General features: G+C 50.0%; 1 protein-coding gene across 2 annotated transcripts in view; it reads left to right on the forward strand.

The window, feature by feature from the left end:
- The first annotated feature begins 221 nt into the window (after window positions 1–221).
- CALB2 (calbindin 2) overlaps window positions 222–19,604 on the forward strand; it is a 28,928-nt gene continuing 9,545 nt past the window's right edge. For both annotated transcript variants that reach the window (XM_029213530.1, XM_029213531.1), the window contains exons 1-4: window positions 222–380; window positions 11,441–11,517; window positions 14,425–14,514; window positions 17,111–17,191. In XM_029213530.1, the coding sequence (XP_029069363.1) occupies window positions 284–380; window positions 11,441–11,517; window positions 14,425–14,514; window positions 17,111–17,191 (345 nt within the window). In that variant the 5' untranslated portion in view covers window positions 222–283. The remainder of the gene's footprint in view (window positions 381–11,440; window positions 11,518–14,424; window positions 14,515–17,110; window positions 17,192–19,604) is intronic.

Below are 19,604 nucleotides of genomic sequence, written 5' to 3' on the forward strand. Positions count from 1 at the left end.
TGCACCCGAGAGCCTCTGTTTCCCTGGCCAGGCGAGGAGTGGTCTCAGCACAGACGGGCGCCCCCACCCTGCGAACCCCTGCGGAGCCCCGGGTCGGCCGCCGCCCCGCTGAGACCCAAGCCGATTCTCTGAGCGCGCGCGCCCCCTGCTGGCAGCGGGGCGCGGGCGCAGCCTCCGGATTGTATATAAAGGCAGCGTGGCGCGCGAGACCTGGCCGAGTGCGGTAGAGGAGCCGGCGCGCAGGGAGAGCGCAGTGCTGCCTGAGGTCTCCGAGCGGCTCGCCATGGCTGGGCCGCAGCAGCAGCAACCCCCTTACCTGCACCTGGCGGAGCTGACGGCGTCCCAGTTCCTGGAGATCTGGAAGCACTTTGACGCAGACGGTAAGTAAAGCTCCCAACTTGTGTGCCCGCTCGCCCCCAGGGGACCTGCGGTGGAGAAAAGAGGGCAAGGAAGTTGCGGGCAAGGGTAAGATTGCCCCAGTGGGTGTTTTGGGCAGAGCCTGCTGAGGCAGGGGTCTCGAGTTTGGGAGACACCTGGGTGCCCTGGTGACAACCGCCCGGAAGTTTTCTTCCCTGACAGAGACGACAGAGCCCACCGGCTTTTGCAGCCTCATTCTGGGCAAGTTGGGGCTTTCCCAGAGGGGAGGCCTGGGCTGGCAAGGCTCCCCATGACTCCCCCTGCCGTCTTATCTTCCCCGCCTTTCTCTTCAAGGTAACATCCTGCCTTCAGCTGCGGCAGCCACAGGTCTCAGACACCCACTCATTTTTTCCCTCAAGTTCCCCTTTTGTTGAATACCAGGTTAGCCCCGTGGGGTCCTGGGGAGTGGGGCAAACTGGGGGGTCCTGAAGGGACACTCTTGGCCTCCCCAGCCTGTCCGGTGGGAGCAGGAGTGGAGAGGGCATCCAGGCAGTGAGCATCCCCTAGGCTTCCTCTGCCCACGTTCCATCCCTCATGGGCATTCAGGTCCCACTCACAGGGTGTGGTGGGAGGCAAGCTTGGGGTGCCAGCCTGACATGTTCCCTCATGGTGATAACCCTGGGTGCTTTGGGTGACTCCTTCCTTCTCTGGGTCGGGGGAGGCACAATCTTAAATGCCTCAGTGACCCACCCTCTGCTCTGTGTGGTCTTGACATTTACTCACCCAAAAATCGAGGGCTGGACTGAACCACCTTTGGAAGTTGGCTCTAAGGACCGGTATTACAAGGGTCTATGATGGCCTGACTCAGGCATAAAGGGAGCCCCCCCCCACCTCGTTTTAGAGGCTTCTGATATCACTAGAGACAAATTTTTCTCCACCACTCCAAAAAATTAAGTGATCTGATTTCCTTCTGAGGTCCTGGCTGGGGTGGGCATCCGAAACGTTCTGGCATCTCAGACCACTGGCAGGGTGGTGGCCCAGGGTGTTTATCCTAGGATTGAGAGCGAGGGGCATGGGAACCAGAGGGAGGATCAGGTGGAGGCTCCCTCCATTCTTCTCCCTTCCCTTCCTCACCTCGGCAGGGCGGGCATAAAGGTGGCTAAACAGAGGCCCTCGGCCCAGAGTGCTGTGCAGAGGCAGGGGTTAATGGGTATGATAACCAATGAAGTTTTGTTCCCTTGGAGCAAACTGAGAACCTGGGGGTGCAGAGGACTGGGCATGTGACACCTGGATTAGGATGGTGATCTGCCTATGAATTACTAAAGGAGGTGGGTAGATTGTTAAATCTGTAAAATGGGGCTAAGGAGGGGTTGTATTTCCAATCCCTGGCTGGTACCATAAAACTCCCTTGGGGGAAAGGGCTATAAAAAGATTGCAGCCTCTCTGTATTCTAGGTGACACGCGCACTCCCTAAGGCTTCTCCTGCCAGTTTATCTGCACCAGAGACTTGCATGATTCAAGGAAAGTTATCAAGCAGCCAAGGTTATACCACAGGCCTCCTGCCAGATGAGTCAGCTATAAACAGAGGACTCCACAGTTCTATTCTCCCCCAGTTCTCACGGGGTCAATCAAGAGCGCTCTTGATAATCATGCAAATCCTCACATTTGTCTGAGACTTTGTACTTTTCAAAACACAATCGCACCTTGAGTCCTGCACAGTGAGGCTGTGGGCAGACCATGATTCTCCTTGTGCAGATGAGGGAACAGACACAAAGTGTGACTTCTCTGAGGTCATGTAGCGAGGTGATGGCGGCACTGGTTCCTGGCCAGCGCTTAATTCCCCAACTCTGGTTTCTGGACACCTACTTTCCCTCCGGATCCAGCCTCGGAGGTGATGGGCAGTCCCTTTAATACTAGAAAGGGGTCCTATGGCTGGAGCATAGCTAAGCTAGCATGAGGCCAAAGAATCTTTAAAGACCTCCAAAACCATCGTACCTCTGGTACAATGTGAAAGGGGAGCTAGACTGCTTCTTGGTTCCTTGTCCCCCTCGGCATCCCATCGCCCTCTCTGGTCACCACTTCAGGGAAGTCCCAAGGAGGGACCATGGACCTAACAGAGAAGGAAAGCAAAAAGGATTAGAATACCAGAGATGGCGCAGAAGGCAATTTAGGAAAATGAGGCTATAGCCAAATTGAAATTCGACTAAAGGACCCATAATTAAGCTGTGGGTCACCTTGCTCTGGACCTTCCCTACCTGTCCCCTTCTGAACTCCCATGGCTGCCAGGGAGCTTCTCCCTCCCCCCTGAGGCGCTCCCTGCCCTGGCTGGGCCTCCTTTTATTAACTCTGGCTTCTGTTTTTATCTCGGGGGTTTTCCCCCGACTCTAAGTGTCCCACTGCCGGGGACATGCAGAGTTAAAGAGCAGTTAAACTGCAGAGTTAAAGAGCTCTGGGAGGACTCTCCACGGCTCACCAGGTTCCTGGGGTGAGCTCTCTGGAGCCCAGTTAGCCCCAGCCACCAAGCAGGGGGAGCACCGACCCACCCCACCCGTCCTGGACTCCAGTAAACAGATACTAGAAGTCCGCAGAGAAGCTGGATTCTGAGGACAGTGGGGATGACGCAGGGAATCTGACCCTCCTAACTCAGCCCATTTCTAATGAAGGAGCAGGTGTCTGAAGAGGGGGAAACTGGGACTCAAAGAGGCAACGTTCTTTTCACAAGATCACACAGCAAAGTGAGAGGGTAGGGGGACCCAGGAATCCTCTCCTAGCCCCCCCCCACTCCTCCTCAGTGGTCAGCCAAGGTCATGCCCTTGGAAGCGTTCAGGTGTCATCTCTCAAAAGCAGAGGAAGGGAAGACGGCAGCCGAGTGCACCCTATGAGCCAGGTTGGGGCTGGAGCTCTTCCACATAACATCCCCATGCTCTGAGTGACCCTTACATGCCCTACATTACTGAGTCCCCCGTTCTGTTGTTTCCTGGTCACTTCTTGGTCAGAAACGTTCTCACTCTGCAAGATCCAGGCTTCAGAGGGATGCCCAGCTCAGAGCTCACGCTGGCCTCTTTGTGGTTCTGACCACACGGCCACCAGGCTCCTATTCTGCTGACGATCAGTACGAGGTCCGTGGGGAGCCAAGTTCTGCCCTTGGCCTTTGCTACCCTTTAGGAGCAACTGCAAGTGTAAGGATATTTCCTCTCCCAGAGGCCAGCAGACATTCACAGGACAACGCAGGGAATCCCACTCACTCCAAGAATCAAGCTACATGGATATACTTGTACATGTACATAAACTTATGTGAACAAGGGGGCCTAGTATCAAGTCCTTTGGGATACTGAAATTTTAAGAATGTGCTTCCCTAGGGAACAGAAAAATAAATCCTGCTAATCTCTACAGTGGAATATTATGCAACCAATGGGATTGAGATGGGGCTTTTGTACTGACATGGAAAAGTGTCCAATATGTATTATGGAGATTTTTTTTAATTATGACAGGACACTATTACAGTATGAGCCCATTTTTACTATTAATGAAACAAGTATGCTGGAAAATATTTGAAAGACAATAATAACAGTGGTCCTCTACAGAGTAGATGATGTAAAATTAAAAGGTATTTTCTTTAACTTTATAAGTAAATTTCTGTAGTGTTTTACAAGAGCAAGAGACTCCTCAGCAAAACAATAACTATTCAAGAAGAAAATTTTATGGGCACCCCCCTCCCCCCAAAAGAAATGCATATATATCTCCAGCTGTGGGAATCTGCCCAGGGTTTTCTAGGCCTTTGTCTGCCTCCAGATGGCCCTAGTGATGCAGGAGGCTCTCAAAGCCTCGCACAGGGACTGACCCTCGTTCCATATGGGTGTGGCCCTGAGGACTTTGAAAATGAATGACAGGAAGGACCACCAAGAACTGAGGAAGGCCCTGTGCAGTCTTCCCTCCTCTCTCCTCCGACACCCAGTAACAGTAACGGAAGCATCCTCCAAACCCATCCCCCGTGGGGGACACTGGCCAGAGAGTACTCAGGCAGGTTCTCAGTCACTAAGGAGCTTGTGTCCCTGGTAGGGGAAGCAGAAGAAAGCTGAACAACAGCGGCTCTCGGAGGTGGAGAGAGGCCTGGGCACCTTGCCCTGGAATTCTAAATGACGAAGTCTTTTGGAATACTGAAAAGAAGACCTCTATGTATAAAACAGATAACTAATGAGAACCTACTGTATAGCACAGGGAACTCTACGCAATGCTCTGTGGTGACCTAAATGGGAAGGAAATCTAAAAGAGAGTGGATATATGTATACGTATAACTGATTCACTTTGCTGCACAGCAGAAACTAACACAACAATAAAAATTAATAATAATAAAAGACCTGCCTCAAAAGGGTTAGAGAATATCCGGTATATATTAAGCATTTACACAAATCCTATGGCTGTTACTATGCAATACAACTGTGCTGTTCATAAGATAATTACAGGATTTATAAAAATGATTGCTTCTTGGAGCATTAAAGGCAAAGGGGTCTGGTGCTGGGAGGGAGCCAAAGTTGTCTGAGGGCAGCTTTCTTTTAACCCTGTCGGCATTTCTCTGTGGGGTCCGTGTGTCCCGTTTAGGCCTGATGTCAGGATTTGGGGTTCTTTGGGAGCAGCCTCCTGCCCCACCTGGGGTAAGCCCTAGGAATAAGTCCCCCATCCCACCTCCACTTTCACCCCCAAATTCCCCACTTGTTTTGCCAACAGTGCCCTTTGGTGTGGATGTCCGCGGCATGCCAGCTGCGGACATCCTCTGTGAGGCCCTCATGCCCCATGGCCCAGCCAGCCGATGGGGGACGCAGCTGTGTCTGAGAGCTGGGGCTCCCCAGGGAGGCAGCTGCGGGGGCGTTTTCACAAACAGGACACTTCAGCCTTGCCTCACCTCGCATGGGCGGCCACCAGCGATACCGTGTCCCTGCCCTACTCGCCTTGTTTATTCCCCTTTGACTTCAGTAGTTTCACCTCCTGAGCCCCTGGGGGAGGTTTCCAGGGCTAAGGAGACCCCTCAGGGAAATCCCTCCCAATACCCAGGGAGCCAGAATTAACAGAGCAGGCGTGAGGCTCTTCAAGAACTGAGCCTCTCCAGCTCTGGACCTGGTGGCTGTCCTGGAGGACTGCATCAGATCCCACCTTTGCCCCGCAGGTCCCAGCTGGGGCCTCTAGCTTTGGCCCTCTCCCCCTCCTCTCTGGCTCTCGGCTGCCTCACCTCCTCTCTAGCCCAATCTGCCCCATCCTTCTGGCCTCCTCCATACCAGGAACTGGCCCAGCATTAGGCTGCCAGATGTCCACAGGTTCAGGGGATCCAGCCCAGCTCCAGAGCCTCTGTTCCAGAAGCAGCTCTGCCCAGAAACACAGATTAAAAGTCAAGTGTCTAAACATTCATCCAGTAGCTGTTTGCACTGGGTTTTTCCCCCCCAGGAGCCTCTGGGAGACGTGTGTGTGTGTGTGTGTGTGTCTGTGTGTGTGTGTGTGTGTCTGTGTGTGTGTGTCTGTGTGTGTGACTGACAAAGAGAGAAATCAAAACAAGATAGAGATATGGACAGAGATCGTCCCTGGGGTGAACAGAAGGAAAACAGGCTGTTAGCTGTGGTTCAATTTCTTTCCTCTCAAACTCCTCTGGAACATGAGGTCGATAACACCCGTCTGTTTACCTGGTAGTGTCCTGAAGACCAGCTGGGGCAGGGAGGGTAGAGCTCTTTGTAAATGGTGAGCACCGTGCAAAGTAATATTTATATTGGAGCAGAGCCTGAGGAAGTCAATTCCTTGCCGCAAAGGGTGGCGTTTGTCCCAGAGGAACTCAGGCTGGAGGGTAGAGGGCTATTTGCCCTTCCATAAATTTGAACTCCGGACAGACAGCCAGGAGGTCTGGCTTCATGAATGCTTTCTTGTGCAGGTAACGAGGAGTCTAGAACTGCATAACTCCCCTCCTTGATTTCCTTAAACTCCGCAACACAGAATAATACAGATTGGTGAGCACCACGCCCTAGGCCCGTGCTTCTCGAACTTGAGCGCGCGGGAGACTGGTTCAAGTGCAGATTTCTGGGCCTCACTCCTAACAATTCTGATTCAGTTGGGCTGGGGTTGGTCCGAGAATTTGCATCTATAACAAGCTCCCAGGTGATACTGACACCGTCAGGCTGCAACCACTCTTTGAATAGTGCTGGTCTAGGCCTCTCTTGTCAAAAGAGGTGCCATCACTTGTCAAAATGAGACCCCGGTCTACCATCTCGGGCTTCACACCAACCCCCCCACCTCAACCTTGAATGTGAAGCCAAAGGCGCTGTCTCTCTAGGGAGAAGATGCTCACGTTCAAAAGCAGTGGTTCTGCTTTGAGATGTTCATGCTCCTATGTTGTTAAAATGCAGATTCTAGTCAGCAGGTCTGGGGTGGGGCCTGGGATTCTGCCTTTCTAACAAGCTCCCAGGTAATTCCAAAGTTCCCGTTCCACAGACCACACTTTGAATGACAAGCCCTCATACTCCAGACCCATCAAATTAAAATCTCCATTTTAATACGCTCCCCAGGTAATTCTTGCATACCTTAAAATTTGAGACAGGTCGCACTAAAGCAGTCCTTAATCCTGACTGCACATCAGAATCATCTGGCGAGCTTTGAAAACATGCCCACGAGACACCCTCACCCCATCAATTAAATCAGGAGCTCTGGGGGTAAGGCCCAGGCAGTGGTACACTTTGAAAAGCTTCCCAGGTGATTCTAATACATAGCCTCGGCTGAGAATCAGGACTCTGAGGCTGCAGTCATGATGGAACTCTTTGGGCTGAAGGGTTTACAGCCATGGATTGGTTCGGAAGACCTTAAGAGCACAGAGTATAAAAATGATGCTTTCCATTTATGTGAGATTTTACATTTTCCAGAATGCTTTCACAGCCTTATCTTGTATGGCTGTCACAATGGTTCTATAAAGTAAAAAAAAAAAAAAAAGCATTTATTTTGAGCATAAATAGTTATACCCATTTTAGAGATCAAGAAACTGAGGTTTAGAGAGATTGACTTGCTCGACATTGCATGGACAGTCACAGAGCTGGTGGTAGACTTACGACCCTTAATCGGGCTCCTCTTACCTGTTCAACTCTCAGAAAATCTGTACGCCCAAATCTCAGTGAGAAACAAGCTCCTTTTCACTGTGAGGCAGGGCATTCTTTGGTCAAGGTTTTCCAAGTGTCTGTGGTCAGATTAATTGTAAAGTGTTGTCTCACTTCAAAATTTGGGGATACTGAGGCACCATGGTGGTGAAGAATGGTAGCAAGCCCAGAATAAGGACGGATGCAGGGTCCCCGGCTCCTCCCATCCCCCTCCCTAATATTCACAGGTTGCGGTTTGATATGGGGAAGTTAGGAATGATGGTTGCTATGGTAACCACATCCTTATCCATGCCCATCCACATGAGATTTGCGTGGTGGCCAGTCACCCCACCCCCCATAAGACGGTCATAGAAAAAGCAAACCACTTGCCCAGTGCTGAAGTCCTCCCTGGAAGGAGGGAGGCCAACCTGTCCTCTACTCCCACCTCCTATAATAGGTGCCTCCCACGTGATGGTTAGGGAGTTGCTCTGAGGGAAGCCAAGGTAGCGAAGACCTTTTCCCCCAGTGCTGAAGGATGCCCCGTCTGGGCCCTGCAGACACTGCCTGCCTATCTAATCTCTGCTCACCCTCTCCCTTCAACTGGTAGATTCCTGCTATTCTTGTCTGGCTGCCTCACCCCCGTAGACCATTAAATGCTCTTGGGGAACAGGCCCATATCTAAACTTGGCTATAGTTCCCACAACGTTGAACTGTTGTTCAGTTCAAAAAAATAAAGGCGGGCTTCCTGGTGGCGCAGTGGTTGAGAGTCCGCCTGCCGATGCAGGGGACACGGGTTCGTGCCCCGGTCCGGGAAGATCCCACATGCTGCGGAGCGGCTGGGCCCGTGAGCCATGGCCGCTGAGCCTGTGCGTCCGGAGCCTGTGCTCCGCAACAGGAGAGGCCACAACAGTGAGAGGAACCACGTACAGAAAAAATTAAATAAATAAAGGCTTGTGGAATTGAACAACATTTCTGTCCCTTTGCACAGAGCTAGGTGGTACTGTAATTCCCAGCGTGGGAAGAGGGGTTTCTTTCCACAGGGGCACTGGGCCCCACTCCCTGCCTTTGCTAGTAGCTGGGGCTTCTCAGCGAGGCCTTCCCTGCCCACCCTGTCCAAGTAGCCCTCATAGATACTTCAGCCACCTCCTAATACACTCACAAAACAGATTCATACTCACTGACTCAGGTGTCCACCCAGCCCTGGCCCGGGCCCAGCTCTGAGGCCTCTGGTACTTCGAACCCCAGCATATGCTCACAATGTGAGCTCCACCCCTGCCCCCCGCCCCCCGGCCCCTCCAACCCCAGCCTCTGCTCCTGGACCCAGAGCTGAGCTCACCTTCCTGCCTGAGAAATGGAAGAATAGACAGATCACGGCAGGGAGCGACCAGCGAGAGAAAGTACTCGTTCCTCCAACTCAGTGGCACTGTCAACTGGACCACTGCCTTTTTGTTTAGAAAGCCCTCCCTCCCTCCCTCCCTCCCCTCCTCACTCCCCCTTCTGCAGCTGTCCAGCTCTCCCAAGAAGATTTCAGAACATCCTAGAAGAAAGATGACCACTCTAGCCTAGGGAAAAAAAGGGAACTCCAGTCTCATCTCTCCCCACCATGCCCACCCCCGGCCTGCAATTACAATCATATCTTTTCCCTGCAGATAAAAATACTTAATTTAGGGGCTTCCCTGGTGGCGCAGTGGTTGGGGGTCCGCCTGCCGATGCAGGGGACGCGGGTTCGTGCCCCGGTCCGGGAAGATCCCACATACCGCGGAGCGGCTAGGCCCGTGAGCCATGGCCGCTGAGCCTGCGCATCCGGAGCCTGTGCTCCGCAAGGGGAGAGGCCACAACAGTGAGAGACCCGCGTACCGCAAAAAAAAAAAAACAAAAAACAAACTTAATTTATCTCACATGATTCCTCCATACACTATGTATTGTGGCACCTTCTTCACTAGAGGGCGCCACTAGGATTATTCATTCCAAATCTAAATTCTCAGGGGACACTAGTGGGGGAGGCTAGGAAGAACACACACTCCGACTCCCACATCGCCCTCCAGCCTCCCAAAGCCCCCACCAAGGCCAGGCTAAATACTTATTTTTATTCTCTTTGTTTAGTTTGTAACTCCATTTGCCCTTGAAGCAAGCTACCATCTCCCTTTCCTGTTCAAGTCTCTATGGGAACCTTGCTCACTGCTTTAGATCAGATTTGGAACTTGACTTTTGGTCAGTGGTTTCCAAACCTTGCTATATACATGGAAATTACCTGGGGAGCTGTTTTAAAAATCACGATGCTTAGTTCATACCCCAAACCAATTACATCAGAATGTCTGGGGATGGGAGGCAGACATCCATATTTTTTTTAAGATTCTAGGAGATTCCCATTCACAGCAGTCTGGGGAGCACTGCCTTAGACCTGTCTGATTTCCCACCCACAAATGATTCCTCCCGGTCACAGACAGACCAGGGAGCTTGGCCATGGACTCAGCTCGCCCTGGTCTCTAGGTCTTTTGGGTTCAGTGGTGAAGAACCTAAAGGACTTCTTACTACGTACGTGATCTTGCAAGTCAGGCCTTGACCTTGGGACCTGCTCCCGATAACGGCACTTTTCACCCAAATTCATTCCCGTTTTTTATACAAGTTCTGGTAATTGAACTCAAACAATAGTAACATTTACACTGCACCCGTAACGGACTGAGTGACGGGCTTTACATGCAAAAATCCCATTTAATTACCCATTTTGCAGATGACATGGGTTAAATATCTTTCCCAAAGCCATACAGCTCGTAAGTACAGCAGAACCAGGATTTGAATCTACCTCCACAGACCACAGCGCCCCCTCTCTTCATTACTGTGGAGTAGGTTGCCTCCCATATGCTTGATCCCCGTGACCACCTCTCAGGTGCCCCCATCCCTGCTTTTCTCTTGCCACTCTTCCCTTATGCATTAGTTTCCTGGAGCTGCCGTGACAAAGTACGACAAACTGGGTGGCTTAAAACAAAAGCAATTGATTCTCTCACAGTTCTGGAGGCTAGAGTCCAAAATCCAGGTGTTGGCAGGGTTGGTTCCAGGTTCTGAGGGGTAATGTGTTCCATGTCCCTCTCCTGGCCTCTGGTAGTTGCGAGCAATTCACAGAGCTCCTTAGCTTGGAGATGCATCACTCCAATCTCTGCCTCTGTCTTCATGTGGCCTTCTTCCCGGTGTGTCTTTGTGTCTTCACTTGGCCTTCTTATAAGGACACCAGTCATTGGATTTAGGGCCCACCCTAATCTAGTATGACCTCATCTTAACTAATTACATATGCGAAGACCCTATTTCCAAATAAGGTCACATCCTGAGTTCCAGGTGGACATGGATTCTGGGGGGACACTTTTTTTTTTTTATTATAAAGTCTACTTTATTATTATTATTTTTTTGGCTGCACTGAGCGGCTTGCGGGATCTTGGTTCCCCAACCAGTGATTGAACCCGTGCCCCCTGCAGTGGAAGTATGGAGTCCGAACCGCTGGACCACAAGGGAAGTCCCTGGGGGACACTCTTCAACTCAGTACACCCTCCTACCCCAAAGACCCAAGTTCTGCCTCTGACCTCATTCGCCCTACTGACCAGGGCTTGCCACCTGCTGACAAATCTCGAGGCTGATGACCTGTTGTCCCCTGTCAGATCTGCAGCTCCTGCTGCCTGCCCAGCTGGCTACGGACAGACAGCTCCCAGCTCCCTCTGCCAGCATGGCCCACACGCTGGTCCCTCCCAGTCTCTGACTACTGAATGTATATCACAAAGGCAACACCGTTATTAATCTTGGATCTCTATGGTTGCAAATGGCCAGAGGGCAGGACCCACATCCCTAACAGTCCAGGGCTGGCCCAGACACCTGCTTGACCACTGAGGAGAACAAGTTCTCAATGAAGCCCCCCATTTCCCCACCCCACCCATCCACCATAAGTTTTACTACTTAGCTCTGAGGTTCATTGCTTGTTTTCTTTGCTATCTTTGCAGGAAATGGGTATATTGAAGGTAAAGAGCTAGAAAACTTTTTCCAAGAACTGGAGAAGGCAAGAAAAGGCTCTGGCATGGTAAGCCCAGACCCCTCTCCCATTGTTTGGAATTTTCTGTCATCCTGACCATGGCTTTGAGCATTGTCTGTCCTAGGTCATACATTCCATCAGCAGCCTGACATCTCTGGTCTTGACCCTTAGAGTTTTTCTTTTATCTGGAAGGATTTTAAAAATTGAAATACTCCCTTAAAAGAGTACCTTACCTCACTATCTCTGGGTGTCTGGGATTGAGGGGTGTTCATGGGTACCAGGGGTTGATAAACTGCCCAAAACTGCAAAAGTTTGTGTCTGCGTCTGTGTGTATAAAAAGTATTTTTTCCTAGGGAAGAGTCCATAGCCTACCTAATATGCTCAGAGGGGTCATGACTCAAGATTGGATGCCTAGGGGGTTTCAAGTGCCTTTGTTCAAGACTGGAGTTTCTCAGCCTCGGCACTAATGACATTTGGGGTGGTGACTCTTCGTCATGGGGGGCTGTCCTTGGCATTGTAGGATGATTAGCAGCATCCCTGGCCTCTACCCATGAGATGCTAGTAGCACCCCTCCAAATTGTGACAATCAAAAATGTCTCTGGACATTGCTAAATGTCCCCTGCAGGGGATGCAGAATCGTCCCCACTACAGAACCACTGTTCTAGACCAACCAAGGTTGGAACCTCGGCAAGGACCTAGAGGAAAGTGGAGGATTGCTCCAAACCAGCATCTGAGCCAGATCGTACTGGCTCATGTGTGCATGTGTCAGACTGCCCTTCATGGCCTGAAGTGACTGCAAATCATGTCCCAGGCCCTTAACGGCAGGCATATTGTTTCCCCACGTGCCAACCTGGCATGACTGACTTCACTAAAGCCTTTTGGGGGACCGTCTGAAATATTGAAAAGGTAAGGTGATTGGAGCTAGTCTGTTGTGATTCCCATGTCTGGTTCTCGAATATGTGGAGTTAGACTAACTCCCTCCCCGCCAGCTCCTGCGGGTCCTTTGGTCGGGGGGGTAGTCTCTCTACTCTCCCCTGCTGCATGTCTGTTGGCCAATCCACTGCTTATTAGCAAGTCTTCATGGAGCGCTTTGGGAGATGAGTCACAAATCCACTGGTGAACACCTGGTTCAGAGCTTGTCAGTGCGCCCTGGTGAGGAGGATGTCCAGGCGACGGGCTTAAGTGATGGAGGTGATTCATGGGTTTGTTTATCAACAGTCCCCCGTCACCCATCATTACTAGGATAATGAAGCCCGGATCACAGAAAACACAGGCTTCACAACTGGTTCTGGGATCGTGGGGTAGATAGAGGAATGTGTTTTTACAAAGTGCTTCAAATCTGAAATCCTTCTCTTAGTCATTCCCTTCCTCAGATGGCATCAGGGGTGATTTTCAAGTCTGTCAACAACGTTCTCAACTAACATCACCCCAGACTGGATCTCAGAGCAGCTGTTCTGTGGTAGAAAAAATACTGGCCTTGGAAACAAGAGTCATGGGTTCAAATTCTGACGATACTAGCTGGTGACCTCAGGACAAGTCACGTCATCTCAGCCTCCGTTTGTGTGTAAAATGGACAGGCTACTAACATCATGGGGACTGTTGTGGAAAGCAAACAGGATGGCCACATTTCTGATAAGGGCCTAGGCTCATTCCAGGCACATTTGTAGATGTAACGTGATAAATATTGATAAATAAATACATATGGGCAAACTGAGACCAGTCCAAAAGGTCAAAAACAAAAGACTCTAAGAATTGGTAGAATTTTCCTTGGCCCAATCCTAGGAAACACACAACCCACCAGAAAGCCGTTAGAGAAGCGAAGAGGCTTCAAATGCCAAGATGATTCATCACTGATTAGGGATAAAGAAGAGCTCACTAATGCAAACACTTAACAAGCAGCACCCCAAGCGAAGAGAAGCTCTGAGAACTTCAAGAGAACCTTAGACTTAAGTTAGGCGGTGATGGCACAACAGAACTTTTGAAGCTCTCTGCCTTTTTAGTAGTCACATTCATCTAGTGGACTCTTTAAATGACCCCTCAACTATATAGACTTTCTGGTCACACTCTTCCTAGCCTAAAATCAGAGTGAAAAGCATTGTAGAATTTCCAGTTAGTCTTTAAAGAAGAAAATGAGCGATCACCTTTGCTCTGGTGGAATGTCTAGAACTTATTGGGGGCCCCTGCAATAGGTTGGGCTTATTAGAAGCTGCCTCAATGAAATGTTGGGGCCTGAGTTCTCACATCTGAGTGATGGAAATAAGTCCTCACCCTTCTGGTAGACTTATGGTTTAATCCATCTCAAAGGCAGACGGGCATGTTTACTTATGTGGTACAGAGCACATCCATATGTTCTGTTTCCCTTTGAAAATAATGTGATTGAGCCTCAAAGAAGAGAACACTTAGGGCTTCCCTGGTGGCACAGTGGTTAAGATTCGCCTGCCAATGCAGGAGACACGGGTCTGAGCCCTGGTCCAGGAGGATCCCACGTGCTGTGGAGCAACTAAGCCCGTGCGCCACAGGTACTGAGCCTGCGCTCTAGAGCCCGCAAGCCACAACTGCTGAGCCCACGTGCCACAACTACTGAAGCCCGTGTTCCTGGGGCCTGTGCTCCACAGCAGGAGAGGCCACTGCAATGGGAGGCCCGTGCACCGCGGCAAAGAGCGGCCCCCGCTCGCTGCAACTGGAGAGGGCTCGCACACAGCAACGAAGACCCAACGCAGACATTAATAAATAAATAATAAATTTTTAAAAAGAGAGAGAACACTTAGATTTGGAGGAACCCTAAAAAGGGAAAGGGTGCAGCCCTGATTACTCAGAGCATTGGTTCAACCTGGTTCCATGCCTGCATATTTGGGGTGCAGAATGATTCCCCACCATTGCTGCACCAAGAGGGTGAGAGATCCACGGTTCGCAGGGGACCCAGCAGCAAAATCAGCGCCCTTTGTCTTTCTGCAGATGTCGAAGAGTGACAACCTTGGGGAGAAGATGAAGGAATTCATGCAGAAGTATGACAAGAACGCAGATGGGAAAATCGAGATGGCAGAGGTGAGTCCTAGTATCCTGCTAAGAGCTACACGGAAGGGCCGTCGGTTGCCTGTGCCTCTCCCATGCACAGGAGTCCTTCTAGGGATCCGAGTGAGGTGGTGGTCTTGAAGCCCCACCACCCCTCCCAGCACTTAGGCTGATGAAAGAGAACAGATGGAGCTTTTCCTTTGACTCACAAGGAACGAGGAAGCAACACACATTGGCCTAAGACAGGGATGAAGACTTTCAATGCTCTCAGGGTCCAACGGGTACTATAAATGTGTGATGAGCTCAGTTTAAGACAGAAGAGAGAGTGAAGTTTGAAGAACAGGAGAGTTCATGCGCCACCTTAAGGCATCCAAAGGTGTGTGTGTATAGAATTTATATATGTAGCATGTATAATTCATATATATTAATATATACACACACATACATTCATATGTGTGTATTGATGTGCATAGATATATACATATTGCTAAAAGATAAACTGAGGCATGTTAAAAATTTTAAGAGTTTATTGGAGCAAAAATCCATTCAAATGGGCCAGCGCCGAACCTAAAATAGTTAGGAACACTCTACCAATGGGAGCTACGGGAAAGACGTTTATATGGAAGAGCCAGTTACAAAGCAAGGAAATTATTTGATTGGCCGCATCATTCAGGAAAGCCTAGTTGGCTGCTTTGGCTGTTTGTTTAGACTTTGGTTTGCTAACGTAGGCTACTAAGGCATTAAGGCTGCCTTAGTCTAATGGCCTCCTTGTTTAACAATTTATATATACACACATACACTCATACAGACACATCTACATGTGCCTGTGTGTGCAGGCCTAACCAGACACCTCTGGAAATCAGTCCGCAACCTACGGTCAAGTGGTCCAGAATGATGACAGTGGCACATAAAGGAGGGCAGAACTCCTCCCGCGGTGAATTGGTTGCCATGGTGCCTTAGGTCAGTGCCCTGGAAGGAGAGACTGAGACAGAGATTCGTGGGTAGGATTTCAAGAGAAGGGAGGAGAGAGCAACAGGAAAGGGCAGAGCAAGAAGCTAAGCAAGCGCGTGGTCTCAGCTGGAGCCTCGTCTTGGCCTGATCTCATGGGGGGCTCTGGAGTGTGGATTGCGCCACGGGGTTGGCCCCACCTTGAAGCAAGCGGTAGGATGGCCCTTTGTACCCCTATGTCAATCAGGCGTTGGATGCAAGCTGCCCCCTCCAGGATGGGGTTCGGAGGGGGGGATGGCTGGGGCAGTTTGGTGGAGGGCAGTTCTCCTGCAGGGGGCAGCAATGAGCCACCAGCGGTCATCCTTCACAGCAGCTGAGGGATGGGCTACCAGCCTAGTTAACGGTGATCTGTGAAAAGCACCAAGACCATCCCTATAGATGCCTAAACTGCAGGCCTCAGAGCATCCTGACTCAAATGGGCTTAAACCAGGGGTTGGCAGGCTTTTTCTGTAAAGTTCCAGACTATGGTCAGTGTTTTAGGGTTTGCAAGCTGTAAACCCTGCCTTCAACAACTCTGCTCTGTGGCACAGAACAACCACAAACAGTAATGTAAACGAAAGAGCCCTACCATGTTCCAATACAAGTTTATTTACAGAAACAGGCATTGAGCCAGATTTGGCTCATGGGCCATAATATACTGACTCTTAGCTTAAACTATGAGAGGCTCCTAATGAGAAAGGCCATGAGAAGGACTGACCCCTGGTGAAGGAGACAAGGTCTCCAGCCCTGCTTCTCGGCAGTTCTCTTGGTTCTGTTCTCCACCCCTAAAAGAGCTTCATCCTCAGGCTGGTAGCAAGCTGGCTAGAGCAGTTCCAGGCATCACATCCAGATGCAGAAGGGGCCCATCTCATTTGGTCCCTGATAAGAATAAGGAAATCTTTCCCAGGGGTACCCGCAGTAGACCGCCCCTCACATTTCATTGGCCAGGAGTAGGTCACATGTCTAGCCATAAGCCAATCACTGGCCAGGGAAATGGGATTATCACATCTAGTTGAGACTAATCAGGATCTGCCTGTGACTCAAGCATGCTGGGAGCAGAGAAGAGGGGAAGCCCATTGGGGGTGGAGGGGGGCAGCCAACAGTGTTTGCGGCACAAGAGTACTTGCAGTTTTTAAAAAATCGGATATGTTGTGGTATAATTTACATATAATAAGCAGTATCGATTTGAAGTGTAAAATTCCATGAGTTTAGACAGCTGTATACAGCCATGTAATCACTACCACAATCAAAATACGGCATCTCCATCACCCCCAAAATGTTCCTCTGTCTGGTCAGGCCCTCCTGCACTCAGATTAGTTTGCATTTTCTAGAATTATATATATGGAATCATCTATTATTCTTTTGAGTCTGGATACTCGCGTTTTAAAGTGAAACCACTTTCTGTCCCTCCAGCTGCTCATACCTGAAGGTTTGGGGGTGACCCAGAAGTGCTTCTCAGAACATCCTTCTTCCCCTTTGAAGGGCTGTCAGCCCCTGTTCTCAAGAAAGGAAGCAAAATGGAGCAAAATGTGACTCCCACGCTGCCTTGCCACTGGCTGGTTTCCATCCTTCCTGCAGGAAAGTCTGTTTGCTTCCTGGCAGGGCTCTCCGTAATATTACTGTTGCTCTCTGATCCCCACAGCTGGCGCAGATCTTGCCGACCGAGGAGAACTTCCTTCTGTGCTTCAGGCAGCATGTGGGCTCCAGCACCGAGTTTATGGAGGTGAGACCAAGGCGCTGCCTTCTCTTTTGTACATCGGGCCCTGACTTTCTCTCGTGTTCAGAGCCAGGCCCACCCAATGCCTGGGAATGGTCCCTGGAAGACACTAAACCCCTTTTGAGTAGCTCAACTACTCAAAATGTGGTCCATGGACCAGGAGCAACAATGTCGCCACCACCTGGGTGCTTGTTAGAAACACAGAGTCCCGGGCTTCCCTGGTGGCACAGTGGTTGAGAGTCCGCCTGCCGAGGCAGGGGACACGGGTTCGTGTCCCGGTCTGGGAAGATCCCACATGCCGCGGAGTGGCTGGCCCCGTGAGCCATGGCCGCTGAGCCTGCGCGTCCGGAGCCTGTGCTCCGCAATGGGAGAGGCCACAACAGTGAGAGGCCTGCGTACCGCAAAAAAAAAAAGAGAAAGAAATGCAGAGTCCCTGACCCACTGAATCAGAATCTACATTTTAGCAAGATCCCCAGGTGACGTCTGTGCACGTTAAAGTGTGGGGAATAAGGTGAGAAGTAAGCTTGGGTAAAGTACCTTTGGAAAATAATGGGTACACACCACTTCCCATTTGGGTATTTGCCATAGATATTTGCATATTACAAGCTCTGAGAAATCCTGCAGTAAAGAGACCTGTTTCACTTGGTTTGCCTCCAGAATCTTTCATAGTTCCTTCTCACTCAATAGCATTAGTGTTCCTGGAATTCAGAGTTCCAAGGAGCATTCTTGAGAAGGATGGATTTAGGTACCATTCTAAAACTGGAAAAGCCCAGTGAGAATTCCAGTTTCCAGTATCTTCCAGGTTTGGTCTTTGACTGTGGTCTGGGCTTCACTGTCCATCTTTAAAATGGATGTTGCCATCTTTGCAGCAGCAATTCTTTGAGATCCTCATGGGAAATAGGACATCCAAACTCAAGTGTCTGTTGAGTAATATGCAATTGATAGATTGAACCATGTGAAATTGCTCATATTTAACCATTCTTTATTTACAAAAATTGGAAATTCCATGCGGTTTAACCAAATATATTACTAATCCTGATGTCCGGCGAACTACCAGTTATTTTTGCTATTTTTCTGGGGCTCTGCACCCTAGCGATTCAATGTATGTGTCCCTCAAGGTGAAATTCAACCCATACCACCCACACACACACGCACACACAGTGCCTGCTGTGATAAATAATGACTCGCCTTCAACACAACTCCAGTCGCCATTTGTCATGTTAAATCCATTTCTAGCCACCGGTAATCCCCTGTCCCTCATTCACTGCTTAAACATGACTGGAGAGCTAGTCCAGAAACACACATGGCAGTGAGTTCCCCATACAGATAGAAAGTCAGTTAGAAATAATGGATTCTTAGGGCAGAAGACTCATTTTTTTAAGTGGTAGCTTGCCTAAGCATCAGATATGGATTTAATTTTATTGTGCTTTAAAGGATTTTCTCCAGCTTTTTCACGATGGCAAAATTCCATAAGCTGGTCATTGACAGGCTGGATTCTGTTCTTAGTTCCCCCCTTGCCTGTCTAGGAGGAAAAGTCCGCCTATACATAGAACTTGTCAGGGTGCTGCTTTTGTGAGTGTCCGTTTTTCTGTCTGTAGAAAAGGGAGCGTTTATACTTGATTACTCCTTTCTTGATAGGGAGGCGGCCAGAGATTGGCCTCCCTTCCACCTATGATCAGGAGAATGGGGATGACAGCTTGCAGGGGGCAGAGATGCTTAAAGAGGAGGGGATCTCTCTCTAAATCATCAGTGGTTTCTCTCTGTGTAGTTGACATGGTTCCATATTTTACCTGCCTTTATCCTTTAAGCCCCAGAATAACTACTGAGCCAACGCCACCCCCATCCCACAGGTTTCCTGGGACCCCATCATCCTACAGGACCATCCCCTCCTGGGGCTGTCCATTCATTCCATCTTTATCAGCTGGAAACATGAAATGGCCCCTCTGTAGCCCTGAAAGGTTTGTGCTGCCAGATGCTTCCATCCCACTGCTCATCCCAACATTTTAATTTCTAACGTAAGTGACACCTCAGGGTTTCTTTGAGATTTCACAAAGCCCAGGTTTCTTGAACTCTTTTCCTTGAATGGGAAGAGAATAATGACCATACTTTGTGATGGCTGAGCACAAAGTACGGGATGGAAAGAGAAGTCCAGCGTGAGAGCATGGAGCTGGGGGTGGATCCAGGGAGGGAGGGAGAGAGGGAGGGAGGGAGGTCAGAACTGCTAGGATGATCTCACTCCGAAAGGAGCTGGCTGCTTTGCTTTCTGGGAGGACTGGGGTCCCTTCAGGTTATCCTCCCCTGAGGCAATTTAGGGGGTATCTGCCTTTTTCTCCCAGTCAAGACTCAACCTAGATGAACTAAATTCCTATACACTAAAGGCATGCAGGTGGTTGGTGAAGTCATATTTGAAAATCTGCAC

The sequence above is a fragment of the Monodon monoceros genome, unplaced genomic scaffold (genome assembly GCF_005190385.1).
Source record: "Monodon monoceros isolate NGI ecotype Baffin Bay Population unplaced genomic scaffold, NGI_Narwhal_1 Super_Scaffold_10, whole genome shotgun sequence".
Lineage (NCBI taxonomy): Eukaryota > Metazoa > Chordata > Mammalia > Artiodactyla > Monodontidae > Monodon > Monodon monoceros.